Source organism: Hippocampus zosterae, chromosome 7, assembly GCF_025434085.1.
Source record: "Hippocampus zosterae strain Florida chromosome 7, ASM2543408v3, whole genome shotgun sequence".
In the NCBI taxonomy this organism is placed as follows: domain Eukaryota; kingdom Metazoa; phylum Chordata; class Actinopteri; order Syngnathiformes; family Syngnathidae; genus Hippocampus; species Hippocampus zosterae.
The window spans coordinates 12,262,630-12,281,258 of record NC_067457.1 but is presented as its reverse complement, the minus strand read 5'-3'; the positions used below and the strand labels follow the sequence as shown (position 1 = coordinate 12,281,258).

At 45.1% G+C, this 18,629-nt stretch overlaps 1 protein-coding gene across 7 annotated transcripts in view; it reads left to right on the top strand.

The window, feature by feature from the left end:
* LOC127604112 (ATP-binding cassette sub-family C member 3-like) overlaps positions 1-18,365 on the top strand; it is a 56,762-nt gene extending 38,397 nt beyond the window's left edge. For 3 of the 7 annotated variants that reach the window (XM_052070972.1, XM_052070971.1, XM_052070977.1), the window contains 9 exons: positions 611-924; positions 3,500-3,699; positions 7,103-7,229; positions 7,460-7,561; positions 14,309-14,455; positions 14,549-14,707; positions 16,265-16,431; positions 16,515-16,709; positions 17,674-18,365. In XM_052070972.1, coding sequence (XP_051926932.1) covers positions 611-924; positions 3,500-3,699; positions 7,103-7,229; positions 7,460-7,561; positions 14,309-14,455; positions 14,549-14,707; positions 16,265-16,431; positions 16,515-16,709; positions 17,674-17,785 — 1,523 coding nt within the window. In that variant the 3' untranslated portion in view covers positions 17,786-18,365. Of the gene's footprint in view, positions 1-610; positions 925-3,499; positions 3,700-7,102; positions 7,230-7,459; positions 7,562-14,308; positions 14,456-14,548; positions 14,708-16,264; positions 16,432-16,514; positions 16,710-17,673 lie in introns of those variants that run through there. The other 4 variants (XM_052070978.1, XM_052070973.1, XM_052070975.1 and 1 more) reach the window with 4 other exon arrangements.
* The last annotated feature ends 264 nt before the right edge of the window (positions 18,366-18,629 follow it).

Below are 18,629 nucleotides of genomic sequence, written 5' to 3'. Positions count from 1 at the left end.
TTCATCTTCTTCTTTTTTTTTTCAACAGCTTTCTCCACGCTGAGCATTGCTGCTTTGATTCATCTAACCAATTCATTCTGCTTTCTTGTCACACCCACATTCTTCTTCAAAACGCAAGCGTAAAAAATACATAATCGATAAAACTATGGCTCCTTGTAGTGGCGGAGTTGGACTGATGCAACTGAATTCACAGCTTCGAAATAGTCACTCACTTTTAATAATAATATAATAATAATAAATTTTAAGGTCATTCGAGAATCGGGTAACGGCAGAATTGTACTTCAGTTACTTTACACATTTTTTTTTTAATCGTAAATTTTCTTAATGGTGGAAGTGCCCTCTTATTTGAGCGAAAGAAAAATATGATTATGCTTTTTACAGCTCAATATCTTCATTTCATTATGGGTCGGCGTATTGCAGGCTAAGGCTCATGGCTGTGGAAAATGCACTGATACCTACATTCAGAGGATTTTACTTGATAAGATCCGGATCCAAATCCATTAACACAGTTGTTGTGTTGACCCCCCCCCCCCTGCCCCCCGTCCCTGTCCCCGTACACCCACCCTCCCCACACCTTACCCCTTTATCCTGCTTACTCCCCTTCTCGCAGGTCTGCTGATGTTGGCTAACTGCATGTTGTCCCAGGCCTACAGTATGGTACGGGCAGCCAAGCTCATGCACCGCAACCTGCTCCAGGGGGTCCTGCGAGCGCCGCAGGCTTTCTTTGAGAGCACCCCCATTGGGCGGTTAATAAACCGCTTCAGCAAAGACATGGATGCCATAGACTCCCAGCTCCCACATCAAATTGACATATGGATGCGCACTTTCTGGTACACACTGAATGTGCTGCTCATATGCTCTGCACTCACCCCCATGTTCCTCATAGTCGTAGCCCCGTTAATGGTGTTCTATTGGTGGGTTCAGGTAAATAGTCAACAAGTCTGTTTCGTGCATGTCTGACCGTGTTGCGGATGAGAAAGTGTGCTGTAAACTGTTCTTTGAGTGGGAGCAAATTTTTGTGCGTTTAGTGGTCAGATGTTAGGTCTAGACCGTCTCATACGTCACGGTTCACTTGGTGATATTTATAATCTTCTGAGGGAGTTTTGCAAAAATCATAGATATAGTGATACCTCGAATTATAACAACATACTTATAGCTGCTCTGCCATTGGCTATTACCGAGCATCATCCTGGCATCCCGTTGGCTAAGAGGGACCCCTCTACCGAATGTGTCTATTTGTAGATAGATAGATAGATATGGAGTGTCTTGTCTATGTAGCATCCTCGTCGGGTCATAAGGCGTTCCGATAGTTTTACGTAAATATGAATCACCCAGAAAAAGTGTTCACCAGTCAGGTGATCGCTCACGATGCTAATGTTTGCCTTGGACATTTTTGAAGGATTGTTAAAAAGCAAACGTCCTCGGATCAGTTCTTTACAAAACGGCATGCAAAAAACACTTCTGAGAGAGAATATGAACTAAAGAGGGCAACCAATGACAAGGATGCAATTAAAAGTTAGATGACCATCATTTTTATTCTTTATTCTTTGTTTTTTACACTATGCAAAACTCTCATTTATTGTGCAATAATCTAATTGGAACATGTATTTGTTATATATTTTGATGCATTTTTTTCCTTTAGGAAACATCCATGTCTGAATTTTGGAGGGGGGGGGGGGGGGGGGGGGCTTGGAACAAATTGGGGCATTTACGCGTCTCTATTTACAACATTTTCTAGTTAAGAAATTTCTTCCAGAACCAATTAATTTTGTAAGTAGAGGTACCACTGTACTAATGTAGTAACTGCAATGGTAATGCAGTCCGAAAGCTGTGGTGGCAGAAATAATTTGTTATTAAATATGTTGATCATTTTTCTCCATAATCTGGAATATTTTGTGTGTTGTGCTCATGCAAAACAAGCCAAAGGCGGCATGTGCACCTTTGTGGTGTTAACACAGACTGTCGCTCTTTAACCCTCTCAGGGACAGCGGTTACTACAGTGGACATCTTATTATGCTATCAGGTTACAGGTTAACATTATTGGTGCATGAAAGGGTTCAGAACAATGAGGGGGGGATCTGTTTCTACAAAGTGTACAGTAGAATCTTCAGCACATTTAGATTCTGTCAAGATAACATAAAAAAACAGCTGAGGCCTACCTTACTCACTATTTTCCGTGTTATTTTTTATGCGTTAGTTTTTTTTCCCTCTGGTAGTGTCTGGTTTATATTCTCATCAAAGAGCAGAAAAATAATAATACAGCATCTTTGGATTGACTGCTGGGATGTTGGTATCAGTGAAAATAAAGTTTAGCTAGTTTCATTTCATTGGGGATGGTTGAGCTAAAATGGGGGCACTTATTCCAGTGTTTCTTGGGTATATGTCAGACCATGAAATTGTACCTATTTTCACAACATTTGCACTGTTTGGGGGTATACCAGCTAAATCTTGAGAAAGGATGTTCCTTCGGGACCTACTTTGAGTGTTATTAGCAGATTTCATTGTATCGTCATGCATTGAGTCTCCATCAAGCAGGCATTTAAGTTGTCTCATTAGATGCTGTGCCTCGGAAAGATTATTCCTGCCACTGGAGCAGCTTTAGGATTGTAGTAGATCATAGCTGTGTTATCAGATCCAGATGAATGTTGTTGCTGAAAAAAAGGTGGCAGTTGTAATTAGAACTGCTCATAAATGATCCTATTTCTTTTCTGTCGAATTAGTAAATTACGGTAATCGAAATTCCGAGTATACTCTTCACGTGATTGAGAACTACAACTAGATAATTTCGTTCTCATTGTTGTATCATTTTTCAGACAAAAATGATTAAAAAGTGATTATGACGATCATTAATCATTTTGAATGAAGCGAGCACACAACTGAATTGGACAATGACAAAGGATTTTGAAAACACGACTGTGGGTCATTGTAACATTTGCTTTCTTTCTAATTCCGTACTAACAAGCTTGATCATTTCTTGGACTGTCATGATATTTTTCCCTGCATGGCATTTCTCTTGTTAATATCGCTGTCTTTTGTGTCCCTGTGTGTGAGTGCTTTGTGGATATCGATCAAAGCCAAACTACTTCTAACACGCGGAGCACATTTTAATCAGGGCGCAAGGCAGTGACCACTGCGAGGTCCTTCTTGTGATTGTGAGAATATAATGCTCAACAAAAACCGCCTGCAGTCCAAGCCTAATATTTACATGCAGTGCAGTCTGTAAATATTGACTAAGGCTTAGAGTGGATTTGCATGTTGTTGACTCGACCCTCAGAGGGGCTCAAATCGCGCTTACAACCTTTAATATACTTATTTACTTTGATATCTGACACTCGTTGCAGGTATTTTGTTAGCGCCAGCTTTAATGGCGTGTCTGATTGTGCCAGTGTGTATGCGTGTATGTTGTACCGTGTTTTATGTGTTTTTGCAATATGTAAACCTGAGTTGCGTAATTCGATTGGAACCTCACGTTTGTTTTTCTTCCCTTGCTGCCTTTAAGAGATTTTACGTTGCCACATCTCGGCAGCTGAAGCGTCTGGAGTCTGTCAGCCGCTCGCCCATTTATTCCCATTTCTCTGAGACCATCACTGGCTCAAGTGTTATCCGAGCCTTTGGCAGACACTCTGCCTTTGTTTTCATGAGTGATATGAAAGTGGATGAGAACCAAAAGAGTTACTACCCCGGGATTGTGTCCAACAGGTACGCATCTTGTTTCCATATGTTTACACAACACAAGTTATTTTTATCAGTGCCTGTTCCCTTGGCTTGGTCTTTCTGTTTAGTTTGAGGTTCATTTACAGTATCTTATTTATGTATTTTGTGACATGAAGCACAATTACATTTTGGTGGTTAATAACCCGAAAGCAAGCTGGGGCTCTGTAGACGGGGCTCTGCCAAGATCTCTGTCTTTTACCGCCGACCAGCTCACCCGACCCCTCTGGGTCCCTTCCACGGGTGGTGAGCCCACGAGGAGGAGGACCCAGGTCGCAGTTCAAAGATCGACTTTGTAGTTGTGCCATTGGATTTGTGGCCACTTGGGTGAAGAGAGCGGCGCAGCCTAGTACGACCTACTGGTGTTTTGGCTCCTATTTAGGGGAAGATACTCAACCGACCTGGCAGACCCAAACGTATTGTGACGGTTAGCTGGGAATGTCTGGCAGAATCCCCTGCCCAACCAGTCTACGTGTTCTGTTGACTTGGAGAAGAAGGCATTTGACCGTTTTGGTCAAATGCCTTGCGGAGTTTTGGGGGGCAGGGAGATGGGGGTAGTTTGGGAGCACGGGGTTCGGTCCCTCTAGCACTGATGTCAGATTTTGTTCTGATTCATTTTCAATGAGCAAAGGACTCTGCCAAAGTTTTCCTCAATTCCCGCTTCTTTTCATAACATTTATGGACAGAATTTCTAGGCATCACTGAGGCATTGAGGGGGAGGAGTTTGGTGGTCTCATTATTGCACCTCCTAATCATCCTAATCTGTATGCTGGATCCTAATTCCAAATCACTGCCTGTGTTGAAATGAGTGGGATGCATTGGGAAGGGCAGCCGCCCGGTGTCAAAACTATGCCCAGCATACAATCACTGTGATGAGATGTGACCATATTCCTCACATGAAAAAAAAAATCTCACTGACTGCAGTGTCAACTTTCCACCAAGAGAGGGTGGAAATAGACCATGAAAAGGTCCTGAGTGGTTTAGAAAGTCAAGTCAAGTCATCAGTATTTATAGAGCACTTTAAACAGCCATCACTGCATACAAAGTGCTGTACATGGAGCAATTTAACATGCACAATAAACAGTAAGACAAATCGCTAATAAAGGCGGTAGAAAGCACCAAACAGTACAACCAAGAACAAATCTAAGTCATGCTGAGTCGAATGCCAAAGAATACAAGTGAGTTTTGAGGAGGGCTTTGAAGATGGGCAGTGAGGAGGCTTGCCGAATGTTCAGCGGGAGGTCATTCCAGAGAGAGGGACCAGCAACGGAAAAGGCTCGATCCCCTCTGGGCCTCAGTTTAGTTCTTGGTACTTCTAATAATGTCTGGTGCACAGACCTGAGGCGTCGGGCAGGTGTGTAGGGCCGGATGAGCTCACAGAGGTAAGGTGGCGCGAGATTATTCAGAGATTTGAAAACAAAGAGGAGGATCTTGAAAATAACTCTAAAATGAATGGGGAGCCAGTGAAGGGATGCCAGAGTAGGAGTTATGTGCTCCCTCTTACCAGTACCAGTCAAGAGGCGAGCAGCGGCATTCTGGACCAGCTGAAGGCGCTTAATGGAGGATGCAGAAGATCTGGCAGTCATCTGCATAGCAGTAGAAGGGAATACCATGTTTCCTTAAGATGGAACCCAATAGGAGCAGATACAGTGAGAACAGCAGAGACCCCAGAATTGAGCCCTGTGGTACACCACATGACAGGGGAGCAGTGTGTGACTCAGAGCAGCCAAGGCTGACACAAAAGGTTCTGTCAGCTAGATAGGACCTAAACGACTCAAGAGTACTGCTGCCAATGCCCACCAAGTGCTGCAAACGAGTCAGCAGAATACTGTGATCCACTGTATCAAATGCTGCAGTTAAGTCCAATAAAACTACACACACGTGGTCTCCAGAGTCATTTGCCAGGAGGATGTCATTAGAAACGCGTAACAGGGCTGACTCCGTGCGAAGCGTCATCTTGAAACCTGACTGGAAGACCTCCAAGATGTTATGTTCATCCAAGAAAAGTTTCAACTGCATGTGCACCACTTTTTCCAGAATTTTGGAAATGAAAGGCAGTTTGGAATGGGCCTGAAACTTGACAACACATCTGGATCAAGACCAGGTTTCTTGATCAAGGGTTGGACCACAGCATGTTTAAACTGTTGGGGAACTACACCAGAAGAGAGGCTGCTGTTGATGATATCCAAGACCGATGCGCCAACACTCGGGAGAACCTCCTGAAATAAGTACAGGGGAAGAGAGTCGCAAGGGGAGCCAGATGGCTTCGTCTGGCGAACTACATCCTCCAAAAGCGCCAAGGACACAGTTTCAAAAGAATTTAGTACAGCTGAACATGGAACATGGACAGAGGGGTCAGATGCGGTATTTGAGACCGGAGTCCTAGCTGTAGAGACCTTATCAATGAAAAACTGAAGGAATCTGTTGCACATCTCGGGTGAAGAATATGAGCAAATAGGCAGAGGGGGTTTGAGTACAGAATCTATTGTTTTAAATGGTGTGCGTGGGTTGTGACGGTTAGCTAGAATAAGGTCCGACAGATATTCTCTTTTGGCTTCTTTCACTGTGAGCTGGTAGTTACGCCAGCAGTCTTTCCAAATTTGATAAGAGACATGCAATTTGTCTTTTGTCTTTTTTCCACTTGCGAAAAAAATGAGAAAGAAGTACAGTGGACTTAATGCGGCTTGGAAATGTTTGCGGGGATGGCGTACATTAGTGCCGGCAGTTTCCCGGGGCAGAAAAATGTCCGTCCACCATTTTTTGTGGTAGATTTTTATTCGCCCCCCCCTCCTACCCGCAGTCCTTATATAGCCAGTATATCAAATCTCTCAGGAATACAAATTCTCATGGAAGTAAGGCACCACAATTAAGCAACCAAATTGGTAACACTCCCCCGAGGCATCTCCTTACTGAAATAAGTTAACTCTTTAATTCCATAAGACATACTTGTACGTCTTTTTAAAATTAGGCCCCGCCTACCAAGGAGGTACTTGTACGTCTAAGTCTTTTTTTTTTTGCTTCATAGAGAGGAGGAGGGTCCGATGCAATCTGAACGAGAATAAGCCGTTTGCATTGTAAATCATGTAAAAAGCGACCAGTAGGTGGCAGTGGTGCCTCACATGCTTGAAATTCATGCTTTTACAAAAATCTCTTTTTCTCAGTTTTTTTTGCCCAGGAATCAGCATTTTCATGAAACTTAGCCATTTTGTAATGCTGATTGCTGAAGAATGGAAAAAGATGGAAACCATTTTTTTCTGCTGAAAGAAGAGGGTCCATGTTTATATAGCATTATAACCAAATATTCTGTGGGCCTTCCAAGATCAGTCAAAATCCAGTAAAACACTGGGATTGAATGAGTTAAATGACTTTATTATATATGTCTGTCCTACAGGTGGCTGGGTGTGCGCATTGAGTTCATCGGCAACTGCATCGTGTTGTTTGCTGCTCTGTTTGCGGTCACTGGAAAGAATGACCTTAACCCAGGCCTTGTGGGTCTATCAGTGTCTTATGCTTTACAGGTACAGAAAATGCATTCTTGAATTTCTGTCTTTTATTAAACACAATGTAAGCGTTTGGGCTGTTCTGACTATTCTCTATTCTTATCATACATGATTTTCTCGAGTAACAGCATATGACTTCGTATAAGATCAACACGGAAGAAGACGTGACTAGTTTTCATTGCCATCACATCATTTATGTTTTTTTAAGTTGAATTCACATTGTGTTTGCGCGTCACTTGCGTTTGTAGGTGACCATGTCTCTGAATTGGATGGTGCGGATGACTTCCGATCTGGAGAACAACATTGTAGCTGTGGAACGAGTAAAGGAATACTCTGAGACAAAGACAGAGGTACCGTATGGGGTAGTTTTTAACCACAGCAAACAATGAACTCAGCCTATAAAAATTCAGACGCTCATAAGAATTCTGCCTTACCTCAGAAGAAACAATTCCCAGGCGGTATTGCCTCTCTGGTGTTTTTTTTTTTTTTGGGGCGGGGGGGTGCCAAAGCAGCTTGTTTCTTTCCGGATAAGTGCTCTTAATAACACATAGGCTGGTAAAGAGTAGGAATTTACAACACATTCCTAGATTCCTGTCCTTCTGCCAGCTCATGTTCTCAAACAGCGACAATAAATTTTAATTCAATCCAGAAATAGCAAATTATGCAAACCAGGGCATTTTGGTCATGTAATTACAACTGGCCATTTGTGCATTATACATTGTACTTTTAAATGGCATTTCTGGATCTGCTAAATTCTCAGTAGATATTTTCATACATGATTTGCCATAAATTGTAACTGTAAAGACAGATTATAATAAAAAAATGGAGCCTTGCTGGGACTGAAGTGTGCATTCACACAGCCAATTTGGTGTGTTCAATGTTAAAGGATGTTTACGGTTTTATGCATTTTACACTAGGGCTATGCGATATATCATTGTCATAGCAGTATCGAGATTTGAACCTTCAGGATTAATTAATGTCCAAAATTAAAACGCTTATCAGTACTGGACTTTTAACGCTCGCCTCAACATACCTCGTTTCAAGTTTGCCGTTGTTGGAGAGCTAAAGCCACGCTATGGCAATCATCTGATGGAAGGAGAGAGAGAGCATGAGTCACACACACACGCAGACGTAGTACCACACATGCGAGAAATGGCTTTGTCCTCAACCATCGAGAAGCAGTTGTGCACCATCAGGCCAAAGCAAGTAGATCTGGTACTCATATGTTGTTTTTCAACTTGACTTAACCATATTTATAATTTCATCTGTGCCAATGGATGAAATAGCGAGGCTTGTGGTAAAAATGTATGAGCGGTCCGCGCCTCATAGGTCCATTCATTCGAATGGGAGCAAGTCTCACCTTTCAATATAGCCACCCTTTCCTCATCATTATCGCCCACGTACTATATTTCAGTAGCAACCTGTGTGTTTCTTGACTGTCACCATCTTTTTGCGAATTAACAAAAAGTGATGTCGTGCAATATATTTTATGGAGAGCCTCAAAATGTGGGACAGGCAGGCACAGTTCACACTGCTGAAGTGTAAGGGTGAGTGGCAAACCGTTTTTTTTTGGGGGGGGGGGACGACGGTCCAGTCCAAAACGGGTTCGGAAGCCTCGTGCCTTTTGCGGTGGGCCTTAGTACTGAAGCACACATTGATGCTGTTCACACACACACACACACACACACACACACACACTTATGTTGTTGCATCATTATTTATCATTCAAGCACAATGACAGTATAGTGTGAATTCATTTATTTATTTATTTGTTGCTAACTTTGTTCATGTTGATGACTGCCACTAAGTTATTATTGAAAAAAACTGCTCTTTCCACATACCGTTTGATATTTTTATTTCTTTTTTTTTTTTTGCTTAATTTTCCGAGCAATATCATTATCATATTGAGAAATTTGACACGAATATCAAGATTTTGTCCACATTGCCCCCACACTTAATAGATAGATAATCCAGATAATTAGGCTGTAATTTTAAGGCTGATTACCAACTAACTGTAGTCCAGTGGTTAGCACGTCGGCTTCACAGTGCAGAGGTACCGGGTTCGATTCCAGCTCCGGCCTCCCTGTGTGGAGTTTGCATGTTCTCCCCGGGCCTGCGTGGGTTTTCTCCGGGTGCTCCGGTTTCCTCCCACATTCCAAAAACATGCATGGTAGGCTGATTGGACGCTCTAAATTGTCCCTAGGTGTGAATGTGAGCGTGGATGGTTGTTCGTCTCTGTGTGCCCTGCGATTGGCTGGCAACTGATCCAGGGTGTCCCCCGCCTACTGCCCGAAGACGGCTGGGATAGGCTCCAGCACCCCCGCGACCCTAGTGAGGATCAAGCGGTTCGGAAAATGGATGGATGGATGTAGTAACCATATTAGCTAACAGTTAGCCTCACTTGTTCCATCCATCCATCCATCCATCCATCATCTACCGCTTATCCGGGGCCAGGTCGCGGGGGCAACAGCTTTAGCAAGGAAGCCCAGACTTCCCTCTCCCTGGCTACTTCTTCCAGCTCTCCCCGGGGGATCCCGAGTCGTTCCCAGGCAAGCTGGGTGACATAGTCTCTCCAGCGTGTCCTGGGTCTTCCTCGGGGTCTCCTCCCGGTGGGACATGACCGGAACACCTCACCGGGGAGGCGCTCAGGATGCATCCGAATCAGATGCCCAAGCCACCTCATCTGGCTCCTCTCGATATGGAGGAGAAGCGGCTCGACTCTGAGCCCCTCCCGGATGACTGAGCTTCTCACCTTATCTCTAAGGGAGAGCCCGGACACCCTGCGGAGAAAACTCATTTCAGCCGCTTGTATCCGGGATCTCGTTCTTTCGGTCACGACCCATAGCTCGTGACCATAGGTGAGGGTTGGGACGTAGATCGACCGGTAAATTGAGAGCTTCGCCCTTTGGCTCAGCTCCTTCTTCACCACGACAGACCGATACAACGTCCGCATCACAGCAGACGCTGCACCGATCCGCCTGTCGATCTCCCGCTCCCTCATACCCCCACTCGTGAACAAGACCCCAAGATACTTGAACTCCTCCACTTGGGGTAAGATCTCCTCCCCGACCCGGAGGGGGCACTCCACCCTTTTCCGACTGAGGACCATGGTTTCAGATTTGGAGGTTCTGATTTTCATCCCAACCGCTTCACACTCGGCTGCGAAACGCTCCAGTGAGAGTTGGAGAGCCCCGTTTGAAGGAGCCAACAGCACCACATCATCTGCAAAAAGCAGGGATGTAATACTGAGGCCCCCAAAACGGACCCCCTCAACGCTTCGGCTGCATCTAGAAATTCTGTCCATAAAGGTTATGAACAGAATCGGCGACAAAGGGCAGCCTTGGCGGAGTCCTACCCCCACTGGAAACGATTCCGACTTACTGCCGGCAATGCGAACCAAACTCTGACATCGGTGGTATAGTGACCGAACAGCCCGTATCAGGGGGTTCGGTACCCCATACCCACGAAGCACCCCCCACAGAACTCCCCGAGGGACACGGTCAAAGGCCTTCTCCAAGTCCAAAAAGCACATGTAGACTGGTTGGGCGAATTCCCACATACCCTCAAGGACCCTGCTAAGGGTGTAGAGCTGGTCCACTGTTCCACGGCCGGGACGAAAACCACACTGCTCCTCCTCAATCTGAGGCTCGACTTCCTGACGGACCCTCCTCTCCAGCACCCCTGAATAGACCTTACCAGGGAGGCTGAGGAGTGTGATCCCTCTGTAGTTGGAACACACCCTCCGGTCCCCCTTTTTAAAAAGAGGGACTACCACCCCGGTCTGCCAATCCAGAGGCACGCTCCCTGTTGACCACGCGATGTTGCAGAGGCGTGTCAACCAGGACAGCCCCACAACATCCAGAGCCTTCAGGAACTCCGGGCGGATCTCATCCACCCCTGGGGCCTTGCCACCGAGGAGCTTTTTAACCACATCGGTGACTTCAACCACAGAGATAGGAGAGCCCACCTCAGAGTCCCCAGGCTCTGCTTCCTCCAAGGAAGGCGTGTTGGTGGAGTTGAGGAGGTCTTCGAAGTACTCTGCCCACCGGTTCACAACGTCCCGAGTCGAAGTCAGCAGCGCCCCATCCCCACTGTACATAGTGTTAGTGGTGCACTGCTTCCCCCTCCTGAGACGTCGGATGGTGGACCAGAATTTCCTCGAAGCCGTCCGGAAGTCGGCTTCCATGGCCTCACCGAACTCTTCCCACGCTCGGGTTTTTTGCCTCGGCGACCACCGAAGCCGCGGTCCGCTTGGCCAGTCGATACCCGTCAGCTGCCTCTGGGGTCCCACGGGCCATAAAGGCTCGATAGGACTCCTTCTTCAGCTTGACGGCATCCCTTACTGCTGGTGTCCACCAGCGAGTACGGGGATTGGCGCCACGACAGGCACCAACCACCTTACGGCCACAACTCAGATTGGCCGCCTCAACAATAGAGGCACGGAACATGGTCCACTCGGACTCAATGTCCCCCGCCTCCCCTGGAACATGGGAAAAGCTCTGTCGGAGGTGGGAGTTGAAACTCCTTCTGACAGGGGATTCCGCCAGACGCTCCCAACAAACCCTCACTATACGTTTGGGTCTGCCAGGACGGACCGGCATCTTCCCCCACCATCGGAGCCTACTCACCACCAGGTGGTGATCAGTTGACAGCTCCGCCCCTCTCTTCACCCGAGTGTCCAGAACATGCGGCCGCAAATCCGATGATACAACTACAAAGTCGATCATCGAACTGCGGCCTAGGGTGTCCTGGTGCCAAGTGCACATATGGACACCCTTATGTTTGAACAAGGTGTTCGTTATGGACAATCCGTGACGAGCACAGAAGTCCAATAACAAAACACCACTCGGGTTCTGATCGGGGGGCCGTTCCTCCCAATCACGCCCCTCCAGGTATCACTGTCATTGCCCACGTGAGCATTGAAGTCCCCCAGCAGAACAATGGAGTCCCCAGCAGGAGTACTCTCCAGCACACCCTCCAAGGACTCCAAAAAGGGTGGGTATGCTGAGCTGCTGTTTGGTGCATATGCACAAACAACAGTCAGGACCCGTCCACCCACCCGAAGGCGGAGGGAGGCAACCCTCTCGTCTACCGGTGTGAACCCCAATGTACAGGCACTGAGCCGGGGGGAAATGAGTATGCCCACACCTGCTCTGCGCCTCTCACCGTGAGCAACTCCAGAGTGGAAGAGAGTCCAACCCCTCTCGAGAGAACTGGTACCAGAACCCAGGCCGTGTGAGGAGGCAAGTCCGACTATATCCAGTCGGAAATTCTCTGCCTCACACACCAGCTCGGGCTCCTTCCCTGCCAGAGAGGTGACATTCCATGTCCCAAGAGCTAGCTTCTGCAGCCGAGGATCGGACCGCCAGGGTCCCCGCCTTTGGCTGCCGCCCAGCTCACATTGCACCCGACCCCTTTGGCCCCTCTCATGGGTGGTGAGCCCATGGGAAGGGGGACCCACGTTGCCTCTTCGGGCTGTGCCCGGCCGGGCCCCATGGGTGTAAGCCCGGCCACCAGGCGCCTGACAACGAGCCCCACCTCCAGGCCTGGCTCCAGAGGGGGGCCCCGGTGACCCGCGTCCGGGCAAGGGAAACCTAGATCCATTTATTTTATCATCATTGGGGTCTTTTGAGCCGTGCTTTGTCTGGCCCCTCACCTAGAACCTGTTTGCCATGGGTGACCCTGCCAGGGGCATAAAGCCCCAGACAACTTAGCTTCTAGGATCATTGGGACACACAAACCCCTCCACCACGGTAAGGTGACGACTCACGGAGGGGAGCCTCACTTGTTCAATTTTATTGTTCTTACAACTACACGTTCTGCCATGTGGCACCATGGTCCTTATCAAAGCTGATCTTGAGTACAAGATACAAGAGCAGAAGGGCATGCAGATGTTTTTTTTCTCCATCATGTGTCGGGTCTCTTACGTTGTCAAATTTAAAAAGGTCATTTTAAAAAAGCGGTGAGGGCTAATGTAGTGTTTCACAAATAGTGGGACGCCCTTGGGTCGGGGGGGCTCCGTCAAGGGGGGCGCGTTTGACCTCGGGGAACATGCTTTTTTATTTTTTTACTCCTAAAACAACGTGCAGTTGCACCTCCACTACGTTAGGGGGCAGTAGCGCTCTCATTGGCAGAGTTTGCGCAGGGAGCATTCTCAGGGAGGAAATATGACGAGGCGATGTAGCGCTAGGCTTAAATGTGACGGCAGTGCCAGACGAGGAAAGATCGATGTGCTTACTTTGTCTAAAACTTCTGGTAGCAGACAACATGAAGCCAAATAAATTAAGGCGTCACTTAAAAACATTACACCCCAATCACGCTGATAAGCTGCTTGAGTTTTTCTCAGCGAAAACGTGCCGAATATTGCCAACAATCATGCTGCTTTGTGACTTCTACGTCAGTAAACTAACATACAGCCTGGTCCCGGCTACACACTGAGCAGGAGCCGAGAGTTGCTGTGTCCTGCTTCAAACCTCGCTTCGAAAAGCTGAGTATTGCAAAACGTGCTCATTATAGCCATTAATCCAGACATCATCTTTGATAAAATAAAATAAAAAGCACAAATTATGTATTTGTTTTTTTAATATTGTGCTCTGTGATAATGGTGGTAATTAGTTGGAATGCATTGTTAGTTATTGAGTTTCTGTAATTTTTTTTCAGAATCGTATGGTTTGACACGGTCAGTCAAAAAATATTTATTGTTAAATTAAGGATTTAATATTATTTTTGAATTTCAGATGCACTTTAAATATATTCTGTTCCAGTTACTAAAGCTATTCTTTGTTGGAAGTTGGTCCATATTTCTTTTTTTATTCTCCTATACGTTAAGAAGGATACAGTGTTATGCAAAGGTGTACTTATAACAATTTTATAGGCAAATAATACTATTTATAGTCGTGCGGAGGCAGGGGGGCGTGAGATGTTTTCCTCTTCCTTGGGGGGGGGGCATGACAGAAAGTAATTGAAAACCACCGGGCTAATGCACAAAAAAACTTGTAAGAGGGCAGAGATGAAAGTTGACACTTTTGAGTGACAGAATGAGGGATTAAAAATAGAGGTTCTTCATCTGTTCTTCTTTTTGTATTTAAATGCAAAAGGCACCCTGGGAAATCGAGGACAAGAAACCCCATCCCGATTGGCCCATGCAGGGGAATGTGGAGTTTCACAATTACAGTGTCCGATACCGCGAGGGACTGGATCTGGTTCTGAAAAACTTGACGCTGAGTGTCAAAGGAGGAGAGAAGGTAGGGTGGAGGGGGGGGGGGGGATTGGGATTAAGGTTCGTCGAAGAGGAGCACATTGCACCATCATGCATGGCATGATTCAATTTTCTGCAGGTTGGTATTGTGGGTCGAACAGGAGCCGGCAAGTCATCCATGACGCTCTGCCTCTTCCGTTTGCTGGAAGCCGCTGAAGGCGAGATCTCCATCGACGATGTTAAGATATCGGAGATTGGCCTGCATGACCTGCGGTCCAAACTTACAATCATTCCACAGGTACATATCTTAACACAAAAATACACATTGTGTTTGATTTACTGTCCAATGGATGGTTGAAGAAGAGAATAGTTTCTGCAAATTAGTGCAACAGAGGCTTTATCACCAAAACAGGCGATTTTGTATTTATCACCTGAATGTAAAAGGGCAAAGTAGCAGTGAGTACATATACCAGTGCTAATTTTATATTGCCAAGTATCATACTTTTCCTGTGGGGAAATTGAAAACAGCCCGCTAGAAGTCTACAACTCACATTGATGAACATGTTTTGCAAGTTTGGTGTGGCTTTTAGAGCGATTTTAAATTTGGCAACAAAATGGAATGTCTGACAATGACAAGCTAACCCCTTGAAAAAGAGTGATGGGAATGAGCTTCGTGTAATTTCCATACTACAAAACGCACCTTATTAAAAGCTGCAACAGCTAAATTGAGCCGTGAAAACAAATTTCGCAAAGAAGTCATTCAGCGGTAGACCTTGTTTCCCCACAAACAATGCAGAGCGCACCTCGTTACATGGTAGCATCTCAGAATCGTTCTCAGGCTCTTGTTGTGACCCGAAGCAAATTCGCAGACGAGCTTCACCACGCTTTTAAATGAATAAATAAAATATTTATAATAAATATACGTCACACCGGAGTATAAGTAGTTGGACCAGCCATATAATGAAAAAAGTATGGTAATTTATTTTTGAATAACATTCTGTGCTGTATTTTGCGCACAAGAAGGCGCTACAAATTATAAGGCGCACCTTTAATGAATATCCTATTTTTGAAAAAGTTTGCATATGTAGGCACACGGTTGCGTTATGCATCCACTAGATGGAGCTATGCTAAAGGAATACAATACAATACAGCTTTATTTATATAGCACTTTCACAACCGCCACAGCTGTAACAAAGCGCTTTACAGAACATTTAAAATAGTATGTCCAAGAAATCAGAATATCGATCCACATATAAACCGCATCGGATTATAAGGCGCCATGTCGGCTTTTGAAAAAAATTGAATGCTTTTAGGTGCGCCTTATAATGCGGATAATTACAGTACCTGTGTGTGTTTAGTACCGTCTGTTCAATAAATGTTCAACCAAAAGTGTGCTTTGAGTTTTGGCCCTCTGTGAGTTTTTCCTCACTGTGTTACACTAATAAACTTTACATAAGACTTTCTGGACAATTTAAAATTTGAACTCTACCATTTCTTTTTGCATCTCTTCTATACAGAGTTTGTGCCTCCACAAGGGGGCACAAATTTCCCAACAGTGTTATAAATGGCATGATCCGCATAGAAAACCGTTTCCAATAGCATTTTTTGTTTGTTTGTTATAGGTTGGACTTGTGTGTATGTGTGTGTGTGGGGTGGGGGGGCAGCACTTTGTGCACATGGCGCATACCAGAAAACACCATTGCAGACACATATAATCTGTTGTCTGCTCAACGTGGATATTCACTTCCCAGCTAAAACTTTTTTCCATTTTACTCATCTTGGTTTGATACCATCTGCTTTGTTCTGATATAGAATATGATGTCAGCATGTATGTGCGTGTATGCTTTTGTCCCAGGAGCCAGTCCTATTCTCTGGAACACTCAGGGTGAACCTTGACCCCTTCGAGAAGTACAGCGATGACGAGGTGTGGAAAGCTCTGGAACATTCCCATTTGCACAAGTTCGTGAGCAACCAGCCAGCAAAACTGGAGATGGAGTGTTCAGAGGGAGGAGAGAACCTCAGGTAAGGAGCAGGCAATGGTTCCCCATGATTCATTGTTAGCATTGAAGGCGTGACTGTGAGATGCCCCGATTGCATTTTCTCAGCGTGGGGCAGAGGCAGCTAGTGTGTTTGGCCCGAGCCCTTCTCAGGAAGACGCGAATCCTCATACTTGATGAAGCGACTGCTGCTGTCGACTTGGAGACGGATGATCTCATCCAGTCTACTATTAAGACTCAGTTTGAAGACTGCACCGTCTTTACTATTGCGCACAGACTCAATACAATTATGGATTATACAAGGTGAGAAACCTCTTTGCCGTGTATTTTTTCATTCAAGTTGTGAGGTTTAAAAAAAAAATTGTCAGTTGGCTCATTTAGAAGTAACTCCCAATATTTTCTAATGGTTGTTTATCGATTATGTTAAGCCTTTCATGCGCCAATAATGACAACCTATAACATGGTAAGCTGTCCACTCTCGTAACCGCTGTCCCTGAAAGGGTTAAAACACAGAACAGTTAAAGATATACAGTTATCCCTCGCAATATTGCGCTTCATTTATTGATGTTTTTTCCAAAGTACTGTGTTCAGAAAAAAAAAAGGCAAATGAATATATATGCAACGGGCATTCATTCAAGGCGCATGATTGGTTCCCGGCGACGTCGACCAATGACAGGACGAGTGGATTTATCCTGTGAGCTGATTGGCTGTGCATTTTCACAGCCCTGCCCAGTACCCTCCCTTGTGTCTAGTTACGCTGCTGACTCTCTGGCAATACTGTCTCTTCTGTTGTGTTTGCTACGTGTGTGGCAATCCTTTGAAAATGTCCAAGGCAGACATCAGCCCGACTGTTGAACACTTTTTATGGCTGATTCACATTACGTAAAAGTATTGGAAAGCCTCATGGCCCGAGCGAGAAATGACAAGGATGATGCAAAGACACATATCTGTCTATCTACACACACAGACACATTCGGTAAAAGTCACTCTTAGCCAATGGGATGCCAGGAAGATGCCAGGTAATAACCAATGGCAGAACAGCTATAAGTATGTTGCGTTCGGGAAAATGTTTCCATCCTGCAAACATGACGGATTGCATTTATCCCAAATAGCTCAACTTTGGTTTCATCTGACCAGAGCTTTTTTTTCTGAGCATAAAGTGAGCAAATTTTAGTTGGATTCAGCAGGGAAATCAAATCCTGATTTCTCCCCCCGCCATCACCGCACGCACCACTGTGAGAAATGTTCATACTTTGTGTCCTTGCAGAGTGCTGGTGTTGGACAAAGGACAGATTGCAGAGTTTGATACTCCTTCAAATCTGATATCACAGCGCGGAATTTTCTACGGAATGGCGAAAGATGCAGGACTGGTGTCGTAGAGGAGCAGCTTTTCATAAACAAGAGTTTCGAGTCTTCACAGCGCTCCTGTCTGAAGCGCCATTGCAGACTTGCGTCAAATAGCAGTTACAAAGAACTACACTCAATCATCTCGCGCTGAAAGGACAACCCCTGTGTGTCACGAAAATGGCACAGTAAAGAAGAAAAACAAGCTTTATTTGCTCCTCTAAATTTGATTATAAGTGCCTTCAGTGAGATGAAGAAAACAAGTGAATGTATCGTTTTCTCGTGAGCTGTGTCAACCGCAAACAAAACACCGGTTAACAACAAAGTGGCATTTTTATGTTCCTTTTTTTTCTTACCAGTGATAAAAGATTCTGTGTCACTGTACTGTCTGCAAAAAGAAAAGTGATCAATCCACTTATTTTTGTACTTATTATTTAAGCTGTTGGGTTTTTTTTTTTGGTTGTTGTTGTTGGTTTGTGTACTGTTTTTTAATGCAGCTAGGGATGTTTGTTCTGTTGTGATTTTTCTGTGAACCAAATCTATCTATAAAACTTGAATTCTGTAACACCAAAATATGAAATATTGTAATGCTTGTATTAAAAAAGGAAATTATGATTGTGGTAGATTGATGCATTCATGTCTTGTTTTTTTCTCTCAAATTATAGTTTATTAACCCTCATTTTTTAGGAACATTAATTCTGGAGTAATTCCCTACAAATCACGCTTTTTATCCTAATTGTTTTCCCTCTGCAGAAGAAAACGAGCGGTGCCAAATTCAAGCATTATAAAAATGTAAATTATAATAGTCCAGGCAGTGTGGGTTCACTTCATACTTGGGGACAGTGTGAACGGTTGTGTGTCCCTTTCAGTAGCAAGCAG